General features: G+C 34.1%; 1 protein-coding gene across 1 annotated transcript in view; it reads left to right on the forward strand.

The window, feature by feature from the left end:
- Window positions 1-16,411, forward strand: part of CFAP47 (cilia and flagella associated protein 47) — a 458,984-nt gene that overhangs the window by 240,669 nt on the left and 201,904 nt on the right. The window contains exons 38-39 of the mRNA XM_054473062.2: window positions 4,751-4,901; window positions 6,005-6,093. Of these exons, the coding sequence (XP_054329037.1) occupies window positions 4,751-4,901; window positions 6,005-6,093 (240 nt within the window). The remainder of the gene's footprint in view (window positions 1-4,750; window positions 4,902-6,004; window positions 6,094-16,411) is intronic.

Consider the following 16,411-nt stretch of genomic DNA (forward strand, 5'->3'; position numbering starts at 1 on the left):
TGTTCACATTAATTTAGAAAGTAGGCTCCCTAGGATATACTAATTTTTAGAAGAGAAATTAGCCTGAAATAATCAGCTTAGAAAATTTTAGTAATTGTTTTTATAGCATGTGTTCTATAGAATTTACTAATTTGTTTTTCTCAGACACAACTGATTTTGAAGTTTTCAAGGAAGTCAGATTTTAAATCTCCTCCAGATAGCACTGGAAGCGTTAGCTCTAAACTCGTTCCAACTTTTTTAGAAATAAAGTTCTTGATTTGAAATCAAAAAAAAAAAAAAAAAAAAAAAAAAAAAAAAAAAGAAAAATGTGGATAAGGCTATTTACCCACAGTGCTGTCAGTAATAAATATGATTATGTAGGCAAAATACCTCGTACCATAATGGAACTTATAGGAAGCAATTAATAAGGATGACCGCCTCAATTTGGAGTACTGGTGACTCACAAATTAAAATATGTCAACACTACTTGAAAATCATTAAAAAGTCAGGAAACAACAGGTGCTGGAGAGGATGTGGAGAAATAGGAACACTTTTACACTGTTGGTGGGACTGTAAACTAGTTCAACCCTTGTGGAAGTCAGTGTGGCGATTCCTCAGGGATCTAGAACTAGAAATTCCATTCGACCCAGCCATCCCATTACTGGGTATATACCCAAAGGACTATAAATCATGCTGCTATAAAGACACATGCACACGTATGTTTATTGCGGCATTATTCTCAATAGCAAAGACTTGGAACCAACCCAAATGTCCAACAATGATAGACTGGATTAAGAAAATGTGGCACATATACACCATGGAATACTATGCAGCCATAAAAAATGATGAGTTCACGTCCTTTGTAGGGACATGGATGAAACTGGAAATCATCATTCTCAGTAAACTATCGCAAGAACAAAAAACCAAACACCGCATATTCTCACTCATAGGTGGGAATTGAACAATGAGAACACATGGACACAGGAAGGGGAACATCACACTTCGGGGACTGTTGTGGGGTGGGGGGAGGGGGGAGGGATAGCATTGGGAGATATACCTAATGCTAGATGACAAGTTGGTGGGTGCAGCGCACCAGCATGGCACATGTATACATATGTAACTTACCTGCACATTGCGCACATGTACCATAAAACCTAAAGTATAATAATGATAATAATAATAATAATAAAAGAAAAAAAAAAAAAAAAAAAAAAAAAGAAAATGCTTACAATCTATCACAATGCCAGGCAAGCAAATACATAATGAAGATATAAATCAATAATTATTTTATTTATTGTGTGTGTATAGAGCTAGATGAAAACTGAAAAAGAAGCGCCTGCCTACTCTTGAGGAAACCAAGGAAGGGTTCCCAGAAGAAGTAATGCTTAATTCTGAATACATATAAAAAACAACTACTCACTTATCTAAATGCATTTTATTTTGTAGGCTTGAAATAAAATTATTTTAGGTAGCTGTTATTTTAGGTGGCTCTCTTTAGCTAGGCTAAATAATTTCATAGGATTTGGTTTTACAAATATGACTCAGAAAACATTTTGTTTTCCTAAACAAAAAAGTAATTTTATGATTATAAGACATTATATAATTATATATTTATGTGTGCCACATTCTTTGTTAGATACTGTCTAGATCACAGTTAATAATGTCTCTTTCTGCCAGCTATGGATTTAAATTCTCAGACATATCATTTATATAGAAAATGTTAAACAGCTACACCAGCATATAAACAAACATATTTACTTCTGCATCTAACTTTATGACTAAATTTAGCTATAACCATAGAGTGACTGTCATAAAAGTGAAAGTATAAATTTAGCAAACCATTCTTTTTTTTCTCATTATTTTCATTGAGCCATATGTGCACTGACATTGATGTGTTGTGTATTTATTCTCCATCTATTCCAAAGGCTAAATTGAAGTAGCTTACAATGTATATGTAATGTCAAGGAGGTTTTTTTAAAAAAAAATCAGGGAAAGGCAATTGGAGCAAAAAGAAAATAAAAGGTAAAATAATTAAAATGAAACCTATAGTTATGATAGAAATGCCTGGAGACTTTGGGAACTTACTTGAAGTAGACTACACATTTGTTTCTGAAGTTTCTAACAAATTCAGAAAAGAATGCTGGTCATTTACATGCTTCAATGTAACTACAAAATTTAAAAAATAGTTACCTATACTTAAGAGAAGCCTGTTAATGGAACCAGCTGTTTATCTCATAAAAAGGATACTCTATTTTGAAATGTATTCCATAAGACTTAAGTATAGGTTCATAAAATCCTTCATTAAATGCATGTTCTTTAGATGATGGTCATTCTTGAATGCTTCTCTTTTCATCAGCTTCCATGGAGATCCAATCCATTACCAGAGCCTATCGATTTTACCAATTGTGTCATAAACCTTGTTCCTTTTTCCCTTCTTCACCTATTCCACCCTGATTTAATGTAACATCATCTTTATACTAGACTGCCACAATAGACTTCTAAAAATCTTGTCTGAAATCTATCCTCTATATTAGAATGACAGCTAATTTTTAACAGAAATTTAAACCTTTAACAGAAATTTAAAAAGGTTCTTAAAATATTTCAGCAGCTTCCCATCAACATTTGGATATAGATTGAATATGCTTAACATGGTCCAAAGTACACTTTCACTTTTGTGACAGTCACTATGATTTCGCAGCTTGCTCTTGGCTATATTTTGCATCATTACCCCTATTGCTTGCTAAGATTTAGCATTACTGGCCTTTGATTAGTTATTCAAACACATTTTAATTCCCCATACCAGAGGCCTTGGATGCCTTCTTTCATCCCCTGTTCAATCTAGTTAACTCATTCTGATCCTTCACATTCCACCTAATATATCACTTTTTCTGACCTTTCAGACTATGTCACACTCCCCATTTATATGCTCTCACAGCACATATATAATTTGTAATTTTCACATTTATTTTGTGATGGTAGAATATTGGCCATGTCCTACCGTTTGTACTATCCAGGAGAGCAGGAATAGTGGTGTTTTTTTTCTAATTACTGTATCTCAGAAACCTAAAAGAGTGCCTGGAACATTATAAATTATCTAAAAATATCAATTGCATGAATGAATTAATGGATAAATGATCTTATACAGTGATGTACTTTAGAATAACTGGAAATACTCTAAATCACTCACTGTTATATTAATAAATAATTTGAGCCTATATACATGGAAAAAGACCTCAAGGTCAAATGTTCTTTGTTCTCAGTTAAATTCGTGCCCATGAGTTTTCATAAGAGTCCTTTTGCATACAATTGAAATTGTTGAGGACACATATCTAAATTAAAATCACCCCCACTCCTGCAAGATGTGAGCTGTAATTTTTCCTACAAAACTATTTTGAGAACATTTCTATTGCTTTTGAAAACCCCTCATTCATCTCACTCCTCGTTTCTTCCTAGTTTCACCCATTCAACAGCAACTGCACAAAAGTTCTGGCGCAATTAGGTCAAGGTTTGACACCAAGGGAATCTATTCCCATCTCCATTCTTAAATATGTGTATTCTAAGCGAAGACAATAGGTAGTAGTTGGTACAAAAGAATAACTGTTATGGGATGTATAATGGTAACCATGCTAAAAACCAGAGGAAAAGCAAAGATAAAATTTCCCCAAGTTTTATCACCTACAGTTGTATCAAGGCAAGGCAAGATTGAAAGATTGATCCAGTAACAAAATAGATAGTCCATTGTTTAACTGAGTGTATAACTTATTTAAACAGTGAAAGCATGAGTAATCAAAGGTACCAGATTCACATGTCCCTTGTACAGGGCAATATCAAAATAAAAGGGGTCAGATCACTGCCTCATGGATGGTAAGACACCCTCTTGCTGAGGAGCTGAATTCGTGTTGTCATTAAGCTTCATGGCCTGTAACTCTATCCTAAAAGGAGTAAGGAAGCAAGCCTCATACCTCATCACAATCCAGGAAGCAATGATAAACTGTCTGGTGACAGTCTCTCAGGGGAGATTAGGGAGGCAAGTGAGAAATGTTCCTAGAGCAGCAATTCGTGAGCCTCCATGCTCTTATATTGCAGGAGGATCATGGGGTTTCTGCCAAGACTTTTGTCAGCTGCATTTTTACAGTGCATGTGTGGCCTATGTTGACTCATGCAAGGTTGCTGAGATACCATGGTGCGGTCATTTTCCTACAGACTGGTGAATGGAATCTCCAAATCCATAGCCTCTTCACCATTATACTATGTCTTAGACTGCCAAATTGAAGATTAAGGAGGATGAAAATATTTTCCTTATTCCTTTTTGTAATTAATTAAACGTTATTATTATCCACCATTATTTGGTTATGAGTTTTGAATGTTATTTTCACTAATGATTTTATGCATTTTTTGAATTTTTACTTTCTTAACGTTTCCACATGTTACCAGAGACCAGTGACATGACAAAGTATTTGCCTAAACAGTAGCACAGAATGTCCTATGAATTTCCCTCAAAACAATTCATACATGGTTTCCTGTGGCTTGCTGTTAGAAAATCCTTTATTTGAGAGATTATATATTTGAAAGTTAACTTCAGATTTTACAAAATATATTAAGATAGCTTAACCGATGACAATAACTAGATTGTAGGCTTCTTGAGAACTGCAGCTGAAGTGAGTACCTTGCAGGGGGATGTAGGCACTAGACACATGGTCTACATTAAACAAATGCTTGTAAGTTGTTTTTTTTTGTTAAAACGTTTTCTCTTTTATCTTTTACTAAATAGAAATGAAGTTAATGTCACTCTGAAATTCACCAGTCGCTTTATTCGTCCTGCTGAAGCTTCACTACTATTAATTTCAAAACCCAAGAATGCAGTAAGAGGAATTACAATGACTTTTGCTCTTAAAGGCAAAGTCCTCGATTTTAAAGCCATTGTAAGTAAATTTTACCTACGATATCTTTGCTTCTCTGATCAGACCATGAAGTATCAAAAGCACGTTATTGTTATACATTTTATCTTTAGGAAGCTGTTTCTTGAGTCAACCCTGTGCCATGGATACTTGTGATTTAAGTTAAAGCAGTTCTGGGCCTGTGTCTGTGTTTTTGCTGGACTAAGGGTTGATAGTTTATGCAGTAAAAAAGGACTTTCCTGTTCTCTGGCAGGAACTTTCATCAGTTTATCTTGTATGTCCTGTAGATCAAATCTATTATAAAGATAAGGCTAATGCTGGCATTTATTGAGAGGTGACGATGTTCCAGACAGAGTTCTAAGTATTTCTTGTTCAAAGGGTGGGGAAGAGAGATTTTTAAATCTTTATAAAATGGTTGTGACATTATTATGATTGACTTTTTGTAGCCATTAGCTTTTCTAAATATTAATTTCTACCATGGATGTATGGTACAGAATAAGTAAATTCATTAGATTGCCAGATTTCCATATGGATTATAAAGAATTTTAGGTGTGCAGGGCAAGAGTGGTAAGTAGAGAAAATGACTGTAGGATGGTTGAGTGATGGCCCGTTGTTGAGGAGGGCACTGAGATGCTCATATGGACAGACTGCCTTTTGAGACAATGATGCTCAGAACAGGAAATGGGCATTTGTCACTTCCTATGTGCAATCTTATTTCCTCCTGAATAATGAACATGTACTTTTCCCAACCCTTTCACACAAATTATCTGAAACAAGACATTGTTTTGTCACATGTGGCTAAGAGATATGGCTGGGCTTAGCCTGTCATTGGTGGTTCTGGGGTAGACATGCAACTGTTTACTTCCCCATCTGCCCCTATATGGTCTTAAGTCACTGGGAAGCAGATTAGATAATAAAAACAAAATAAAATAAAACAGTAAAATAATCTTTCTGAAACTATAGAATACCTAGAAAGTTTTTCTCCATGGAATTTCTTTTGATAGTGGGAAGTACTGTTGGTGTAATATTAAATGGATGATTTATAGATTTTTAAGATTATATTTTATAATTCAGAAAGTTCATTTTTTGTTATTATCACGTGGTAAGATGTTATTTTTTTACTTTAGGACATTATAAAATGCGAAAGCCCATGTTATCAATTTCAGGAAGTCACTGTAAATGTGAAAAACCCCTTCCATATGGCTGGGGACTTCAGGTAAGTTATTGTTTTAGTGTAAATTTATTGCAATTAGCTCTATCTGAAGAGATATATGTAATTTTCTTTCTTTCTTTCTTTCTGGTTTTTTTTTTTTTGAGACAGAGTCTCGCTCTGTGGTCAGGCTGAAGTGCAGGAGCACCATCTTGGCACATTGCAGCCTCCACCTTCCAGGTCAAGCGATTCTCCTGCCTCAGCCTCCCGAGTAGCTGGGACTACAGGGGTGCACCACCACACCCAGCTAATTTTTGTATTTTTAGTAGAGATGGGGTTTCACCATGTTGGCCAGGATGATCTCGATCTCTTGACCTCATGAGCCACCCGCCTTGGCCTCCCAAAGTTCTGGGATTACAGGCATGAACCACCGCGCCTGGCCATAATTTTCTTCATCTCTTCAACATGAACCATTTTGAGTAGAAATTATATGTGTTCACATTCCTATAAACTTCTAAGCACCATCAGAAAAAATTAAACAACTAATTAAAGTAAATCAGTTTTCCTGAAATGATCATACTAAATTTATGAGTTTTGTCTGCAAGTTGTTTGTTGAAATTCAGTGTTCTTTCAATTATTAAAAAATATGTATAATTAATAGACTTCTTACTTCTAATTTTATTCTGTACATGTCCAAAATTGAAATATCAATTTAAGCAGAAAAAAACATTTTTACTTAGAGCATCATAACTAATTTATACTGCACAATCAATGTGCATGTGTTCATCTTAAGATTTAATAATAATAACAAAAATACATATTTGTGATGAAAAGACAATAAAATTTTCAAGTATTATTTAATGACACAATAGAAAAGTAACTTCCTGGAAATGTACACCACGTTGAGGAAGACAACGGAGGGTGATACCTTCTGTGCTGATTAAACTAGGAACTCTGTTTTTTGCAGCTTCAGGTATCAGATTCTTATGATACTTATATTGAAACCGGAAGTTATAATATGCTTATTATTTTACTATTTGATAATTTCCAGTTATTTTAATCACTGTATGTAAAGGATTTTGGTAATTTCTTACTAATAATTTTGGTCATTTTGTTTTAAAAAATATTGTTTTGAAACAGTGATTGGTAAATACCTGGTTCCTAGGTGCATGTGAGAGAGAATATGATTTAGTGCAATTTTATTAAAGTGATACATTGGAGTATAAGGAACACAAAATTTTAGAATATATGGTGTATTAACACAGTACTAAAGTATGCCCTTAAGTAGGCCAAATGATTGACTGCAGTTCCTCAGAGAAAAACAGGATCAAACAAATTTAGTCTTACATTCTAGTGTTAAAGCAGAAAGAAAATCTGGATATTCCAGAAATTGGGAGAATATTACAGATACATATTTCTCAAATAACAGTAATATTTTAACATGTCTTTATGTTATATCTCAGATTTAATTAAAATGGTTAATGCTTATAAGGGGTTTGTGGTTTGATAGGAAGCAAAATTGTTAATCAAGTGATTTTAACTATATCCTTCCTTATATGAATATGTCCCTCAGACTTAGGCAATGGACAAATAAACTAAAAAATATAAAACCAATTTCAAAATGTGTAAAACCAATATTGTGTAAGAGGCATATATTAAGTTTGAAATTTTAACATAATAAAATAGATTGAATAAGAAGGAATTTGACCAATTAACTAATATAGAAACTATTTTTAAGTTATAACCAATATAACAAGTGACCCAGTTTTTAATATTACACTTAATAAATGATTGACTTGGTTATTATTAGCAGTCTCATATTAAGCATACTTTAAAATAAAATAAAAATATCCCCATATATTCCCCAATATTGTATGCATAAGTGACAAGAATTGATCATGTTTTATCAAAATTTCACATTACTTTGAACAAATAAGGCAATCCAGTCTATATTTAACAGAGATAGAATTAGCTGACCAGGTTGTTAATTCCGATGCCTTGCTCCCAGACTGGTGATTCTCTAATTCTTCTTTTGCAGAACACCACTATTTCATGCTCTATAATGCTATTTTTTTATTTTATATTTGATAAGATTTAGTTTGCTAGTACAGTATTTTATTGAGGATTTTGCCTGTATAATTATAATATTTAATAGTGTAATTGCCTTTTTCAGTGATTTGTCTGTTTTTGTATGATTAATATTAACCTTATAGAATTATTTCTGAAATGTTACCTTCTATTCTATTGTTTGGAATAGTTTGTGAAGGACTGGTATTAGTTATTTGAATGTTTGATATAATTCACAGGTGAAGCCATCTGGTTCTGAGCTTTGCTTTGTGGAAGTTTATATCATTACTAATTCCATCTCTTTGTTATGAGCCTGTTCAGATTTTCTGTTTCTTCTCAAATCAGTTTTGCTAGTTTATTTTATTCCAGAAATTTCTGCATTTCTTCTAAGTTATCTAATTTGTTGGCACAGAGGCTTTCAGAGTATTCCCTTTTAATCCTTTTTTAATTTCTGAAAGGCAAATAGTGATGTTCCTCCTTCTATCCCTTATTTTAGTAACTTAATTCTTCTTGTTTATATTCTTGATCAGTCTAGGTAATAATTTGTCATTTCATTGATCTTTTAAAAAAATTCCTTCTGCTTTCCTTGATGTTCTCTATTGTTTTACTATCCTCTATTTTATTTCTGTGCTAACTTTTTTAGATATTACTTATTTCCTTCTATTTGCTTTGTGTTTAGATGTCTCTTTTTTTTCTCACTTCTTAAGGTGAAAATTTAGATTATTATTATGAGATTTTTTTTCATATAGGCATTTTTATCTACATATTTCTCTCTAAGGACTGCTTGAGCTTCATCTCATATGTTTTGGAATAAGTTATTTTTATCTTCATTAATCTTAAATTTTTATTATTACTTTTGAGACAGAGTTATGTTCTTGTCCCCAGGCTGAAGTGCAGTGGCGTGATCTCGGCTCACTGCAACCTCTGCCTCCCGGGTTCAAGTGATTCTCTTGCCTCAGCCTCCCGAGTAGCTGGGATTACAGGTGCCTACCACCACACCCAGCAAATTTTTGTATTTGTAGTAGAGACGGGGTTTCACCATATTGGCCAGGCTGGTCTCGAACTCTTGACCTCAGGTGATCCACCCACCTTGGCCTCCCAAAGTGCTGGGATTACAGGCATGAGCCACCATGCCCAGTAATCTTAAATTATTTTTAATTTCTTTTTTATTTCTTGCTAACCCACCAGTTATTTCGGAGTATGTTGTTTAATTTCCCCATGTTTGTTAATTTTCAACTTTTCTGTCACTAATTTTATTCCATTTAAGTTAGAGAGCATACTTTGTATTATTTAAATCATTTTAAATTTATGAAGATTTGTTTTATGGCGTATCATGAGGTCCATACTGCGGAATGCTCATAAGAAGAATCTATATTTTGCTGTTGTTGAGTAAAGTGTTCTATAGGTGTCTCTTAATTTTAGTTGGTTTATAGTATTGTATAAGACATATTTTCTTGTAGATTTTCTGCCTAAATTTTTCTATTCATAATTAAAAGGCAGTATTTTACTATCTATTAATGTTGATCTGTTGATTTCTCCCTTCACTTATGTCAGTTTTACTTTCTGTCTTTTGGTGCTCTAAAATTCAGTGAATATATATTTATAGTAATTTTATCTTCCTGATAGTTCATATAAAATGTCTCTATCTATAGTTACAATTTTTGTTTCATATTCTATCATGTCTTGTATTAGTATAGTTACTTCAACATTCTTGTGGTTGTATGTATGATATATAATTTTTCATCCTTTTACTTTCAATCTATTTTTTATCTTTCAATCTAAAGTATGTCTCCTTTATATAGCGGATTGTCAGATTTGGGGGTTTTGTTTGGTTTAACGGCTTCATTAAGATAACATTTATATGAAAGAACTGCAGGTATTTACTGGGTACATTTTGATGAGTTTAGACATGTGCAAACACCCATGATACTATTACCATAATCAAAGGAACAGAAATTTCCAACACCTCCCAAAGTTCTCTTGTGTCCCTTTGGTTTTCTGGTTGGTTTGTTTGTTTGTTTTTTGGTAAAAACACTTAGCATGATATCTACCCTCTTACATTTTGAAGTGCATGATATTGTTAGCTATTGGCACTATATTTTATAGTGGATGTCTAGAACTTATTCATCTAATAGTATAATTGAAACTTTATACCCATTGAACAACAACTCTCCATTTCCCTAAACCCACAGCTACTGTCAGTCATGATGGCCTTCTTCGCTTCTATGAGTTTGACTAGTATAAATACTTTGTATCAATGGAATTATGCATATTTATAATTCTGTGACTGACTTATTTCACTTAGCATAATATCCTCCAGGTTCATCCACTTTGTTACAGATGCAAGACTTTCTCTTTTTTTAGTCAGAATAATATTCTATTGTATGTGTATATTAATCACTGCTTTTGATTGCATTATTTAATCAATTCACAAATTTGTTATTATTGACACAGTTGATTTTATTTTGCCAATTTCCATTTAGTTTGCTATATTGTATGTCTTTTTGTTTGTTTCTCTATTAGTCCATGACTTCTTTTTTTAATAATAGTGAATATTTTTCAATGCAGGATTTTAATTTTTAAAGGCTTTTTCAATATATTTTTGAATTTGTTTTCTTAATGATTGCACCAGAGTTTACCATAGACATTTTTACTTATCATAATCAGCTTCAGATATATACTAACTTAATTCCAGTAAGATTCACAAAGTGTTACTCTTATATAGCTCTATTCCCTTTCCATTCTTTTCCTGGTGTTATTGTCATACATATTACATCAATATTTACATACCCAACAATATATTGCTATAATTATTATTTTATATAATTTGTATGACTTTGAGAAAGCTGGGAGAAAGAGTATTGGTTTACTAGGGTTTCCATAACAAAACACCACAGATCAGATGGAATAAACTACAGAAATTTATGTTCTTAGAGTTCTGGCAGTTAGAAGTCCAAGATTAAAACACCATCATTTTTTCTTTCTCCTGAAACTTTTCTCCTTGGCCTACAGATAGTTGTGTTCTCATTTGGTCTTTTTTCTGTGAATGTATATCCCTGATATCTCTTTGTGTTTTCAAATTTCCTTCTTCTTATAAGGACATAATTTAGATTGGATTAGGACCCACACTGAGGGCCTTAACTTAATTATCTATTTAAAGGCTCTTTCTCCAAATACAGTCACATTTGGAGATACCAGGGTTAGGGCTTCAAAATATGAAGTTGGAGGGGACAAAATTCAGCCCATAACAAACAGCAAGTATATATCTATAGTTTTTATATTTTAACCTTCCTATTTATTATTTCCATTTCTCTTCATTTGTTCGCATGGATTGGTGCTACCATATAGAATAATTTCTGTAACCTGATCCAGCTTTCATCTCACCCACTTTATTTTTCGAACATTTTTTCTCTTCTTTTTCCTCTCTCCTTTTTTTATTCAGGTAATTTCATTGCCCACATGTTGTTCTTAATGGTGTGCCTACCATACAAACGTCAGATTCTATTTACTTTTTTTCATTTTTTTCTCTGTTCTTCAGAATGTGTAATCTCTACCAATCTTCAAGTTTGTTAGTTCTTTCTTCCCCCAGTTCAAATCTACTATTAAGCCCTCGACTGAATTTTTATCTCTCTTATTGTGGCTTCCATCTCCAAAATTTCCATTTGTTTCTTTTTTTGTAATTTCAATTTCTTTGTTGATATTCTCTATTTGATGCCACATTGTCATCATGCTTTCCTTTACTTCTTTAATTATAGTTTCCTTTATTTCTTTGAAGATATTTATAATGGCTATTTTAAATTTGATTTCTGTTCAATCTGATACCTGAGTTACTCTAACAGGCAGTTTCTACTGTCTGTTACTTTTCTTCTTTTTGTGTGTGTGTGTTTCATAATGTTTATGAAATAGAGTAGACATTGTAGACAATATATTATGCCAATTCTAGATACGGGTTCTATCTGCCCCAGGCTTGCTAATATTATTTGCACTTCCAATTTTTTTACTGACTGGCTAGGTTATTTTGGTGATGTCTATCTCCCTGTGCTCAAACCTACACACAGATAGTGTTAAGGCTCTGATGTTGCTTGTCAAAGGCCACCGTCTTTGGCATGCCCACAATTACCCTGGGATTACAGTGGTTTTGGCAGGGCTCCCTGTGTGTTTTCCTGACCACACCCTTCTGTTAAATTCCCTGCGTGGAGTGGGGGTGGATAAGTTACTCTTCAAGCTAATTCAGTCAACTTCAGACCTCTTTGAAAAAGCAGTTCTATAAATCATTGTTTAAGATATTTTCTGACTCCAGGAGGACTTCTAGCAGTCTCCTTCACCAGTTCTCTCCAGCAAACTAACAGGCCTGTAGTTTAGCTTGCATCTTTGTTGATCTACCAATCTCCATCCAATTGTATTTCACCGTAACTGACACTGTTTCTGAGAGCACACTTTCGCTTGAATTCTCCACACATTATTGAAAATGAAATCAGTACTTTGGGAAGCGATTAAGAGAGCTATTCATTTTAAAGCCCGCTTCTCTCCTCAGGGAAATATCTGATCCATGACTCTAGAGCTAGGGGTGGGGACAGTGGTTTCTTCAGCAAACCCTCCATTTTAGGAGCTGAGTGCTCGGTGGGCAAGGGGGCAAAATAGCCTCAGGATTTTTTGACTTGCTTCTCCCAGTGTGGAACTACCACCTTACAAACTGGGCAAAGGCAGTTGGGGTTTCAGTATTTTCAGCAGTGCCACACTCATGTGAGAGCTTCAGTCCATGAGTGGGTGCTGGGTAGAAGAAAGGAGCTTCTCACGGTCTCTCAACTGCACTTGCCCAGAACCTAGCCTTAGCAACACGTACTGAGGTGAAAATGTTGATGTCCCATGCCTCCCAGAAACATAGGCCTCCAAATGGGAGCCAGTGGACGGAAGAGCCCTATGTTCTTGGCAAAAACAGTCTGAAACAAAGTTTCTTTTTTGTTGAGCTTGAAAGGAAGAAGGAGATAGAGTTCTTGGTTCAAATATCACAGACTCCTGGTTTTCTTATTATATTTTAGTTTATTTTGTTTAAAGATTTTTCTTAATTTGCTGTATGCCCTTAGAACCATCTCCAGAGAATTTCAAAGTGTTTTTGTGGGTTTCTTTGTTTGTTTGTTTTGTTTTTACTCATTTGCTTGGGGTGAGAGTCCAAGGATCTCTCATGGTGTCAGGCTTAATGTTTGTCTTAAATATTATTTTATCTGTTATTAAGATAGCCACTCCAGCTCCTTTCTTATTACTATTTTCATGGTATTCCTTTTTAAATCTTTTTAATCCCAATTGGTTTGTGTTTTTGAATCCAAAGTTTGTCTCTTTTCTTTTACCCATCTTGTCAATCTTTCCTGTTTGATTGAAGTGTTTAGTCTGTTAAATTTAACTCAATCTGTAATATAAAATCTAGTAGATTTTATACCTGTCACTTTTATATTTCCTTTATATATGACTAATGTCTTTGTTCATCTATTTATCTGTTACTGCCTGAGTTTTTTAATAGTCATTTTGTATACCATTTTAATTCCTTTTAGTTCCTTTTACTTCATGATTTTCTAATTGTTTTCTTTTTTTATTTATTTTTATTATTATTATTATTATACTTTAAGTTTTAGGGTACATGTGCACAATGTGCAGGTTAGTTACATATGTATACATGTGCCATGCTGGTGTGCTGCACCCATTAACTCGCCATTTAGCATTAGGTATATCTCCTAATGCTATCCCTCCCCCCTCCCCCCACCCCACAACTGTCCCCAGAGTGTGATGTTCCCCTTCCTGTGTCCATGTGTTCTCATTGTTCAATTCCCATCTATGAGTGAGAACATGCGGTGTTTGGTTTTTTGTCCTTGCGATAGTTTACTGAGAATGATGATTTCCAATTTCATCCATGTCCCTACAAAGGACGTGAACTCATCATTTTTTATGGCTGCATAGTATTCCATGGTGTATATGTGCCACATTTTCTTAATCCAGTCTATCATTGCTGGACATTTGGGTTGGTTCCAAGTCTTTGCTATTGTGAATAGTGCCGCAATAAACATACATGTGCATGTGTCTTTATAGCAGCATGATTTATAGTCCTTTGGGTATATACCCAGTAATGGGATGGCTGGGTCAAATGGTATTTCTAGTTCTAGATCCCTGAGGAATCGCCACACTGACTTCCACAAGGGTTGAACTAGTTTCCAGTCCCACCAACAGTGTAAAAATGTTCCTATTTCTCCACATCCTCTCCAGCACCTGTTGTTTCCTGACTTTTGAATGATCGCCATTCTAACTGGTGTGAGATGGTATCTCATTGTGGTTTTGATTTGCATTTCTCTGATGGCCAGTGATGATGAGCATTTTTTCATGTGTCTTTCGGCTGCATAAATGTCTTCTTTTGAGAAGTGTCTGTTCATATCCTTTGCCCACTTTTTGATGGGGTTGTTTGTTTTTTTCTTGTAAATTTGTTTGAGTTCATTGTAGATTCTGGATATTAGCCCTTTGTCAGATGAGTAGGTTGCAAAAATTTTCTCCCATTTTGTAGGTTGCCAGTTCACTCTGATGGTAGTTTCTTTTGCTGTGCAGAAGCTCTTGAGTTTAATTAGATCCTATTTGTCAATTTTGGCTTTTGTTGCCATTGCTTTTGGTGTTTTAGACGTGAAGTCCTTGCTCATGCCTATGTCCTGAATGGTAGTGCCTAGGTTTTCTTCTAGGGTTTTTATGGTTTTAGGTCTAACGTTTAAGTCTTTAATCCATCTTGAATTAATTTTTATATAAGGTGTTTTCTTAATAGTTACCCTGAGGATTACAATCAGCATCTAATGTAAAACAATGTAACTCAGATTAATACCAACTGAATTTCAATATAACTCAGAAACTTTATATCTGCAATGTATCTCTTTTTCCTAGCCTTTCCCTAGTGTTATTATACCAATTTCATCTTAATGCATTATAAGCCCATAAAGCAGTTTTATGTTTATTGTCCTACTCCTGCTTATTTTATGCTTTTTTTTTGTCTTTTTCTTTTTCTTCGTTTTTGTGGAGAACAGGGTCTCGCTGTATTGCCCAGGCAGGTCTCGAACTCCTGGGCTCAAGCTATCCTCCTGCCTCTGCCTCCCTGAGAGCTGGGATTACAGGCACCAGCCACCGCACTCAGCCCTCCTGGTTATTTTAAATGAGAAAGGCAAATATAAAGAGTTGCAAAGAAAATGAAAATTTATAGCTTGTTTTTAAATATATATTTACCAGTGTAGTCACCTTTCTTCATGCCTTTTATTATCTCATGTGGTTTTGATTAATTTCTTGTGTCCTTTTATCTCAGCTGAAATATTTCTTGTGCCACAGTTCTGATAGTAATGGATTGTTTTAGTTTTTCTTTACTTTAGAATATCTTTTCTCCTTCATTTTTGAAGGACAGTTTTTTTGTTTTCTTCTTTTCTTTTTTTTTAAATTTTTTTGAAGGAGAGTTTTTTCTGTATACATTGTACTTCATCAACTCTATTTCTTGCAGTGTACTGAATATGTAATCCTATTGTCTTCTATCTTCTAGCATTTCAGATGGAAAGTCAGGTGTTAATCATATTAAGGAGCCACTGTAGGCACTGAGTCAATTTTGTATTGCTACTTACAAGATTGTCTATATCTTAGCCTTTCCACTGTTTGATTATTATTATCTATATGTGGATTGCCTTAAGTTTATCCCACAAAGTGTTCTTTGTGCTTCTTGGATGTGGAAATTAATGTTTTTCATCAAATTTTAGAAGTATTCATTCTTTATTTTTAATTTTTTTTTTTTACCTCTTTCTCTCTCTCTTGTCTTTTGGAAATTCTCATTAGACTTATGTTGGTGTCCCACAGGCATCTGGAGCTCTGTTGGTTTTTCTTTATTATTTTTTCTTCCTGTTCCTCAAAATGAATAATATCAATTGACGTATTTTTAAATGCACTGCTTCTTTTTTTCTTTTGCCATACCAAACCTGCTGTTGAGCCCCTCTAGTAATTTTGAGTTTCAGGGATGTTATTTTTCAATTCTAGAATTTCTAATTGGTTCTTTTGTATCATTTCTATCTATTTAATTGATGTTGTCTATTTGATGACACATCATTGTATCTCATATGCAGGATTAAAGATCTTTGACATATTTTGGGGATCAGGCAAGTTAGTTTAATCCAACACATGGGCATCTTTTCCCCCATATGTTCCTCTCATGTTTCATCAGGCTTTTGTTTGACCCAGCTGCTGCAGCAATCTCACACATAATTGCTGTGGATTGATTTCAGCAAACGTCCTGGTGTGGCAGGTGTTCTCCCTTAAGTCA

Source organism: Pongo pygmaeus, chromosome X, assembly GCF_028885625.2.
Source record: "Pongo pygmaeus isolate AG05252 chromosome X, NHGRI_mPonPyg2-v2.0_pri, whole genome shotgun sequence".
In the NCBI taxonomy this organism is placed as follows: Eukaryota; Metazoa; Chordata; class Mammalia; order Primates; family Hominidae; genus Pongo; species Pongo pygmaeus.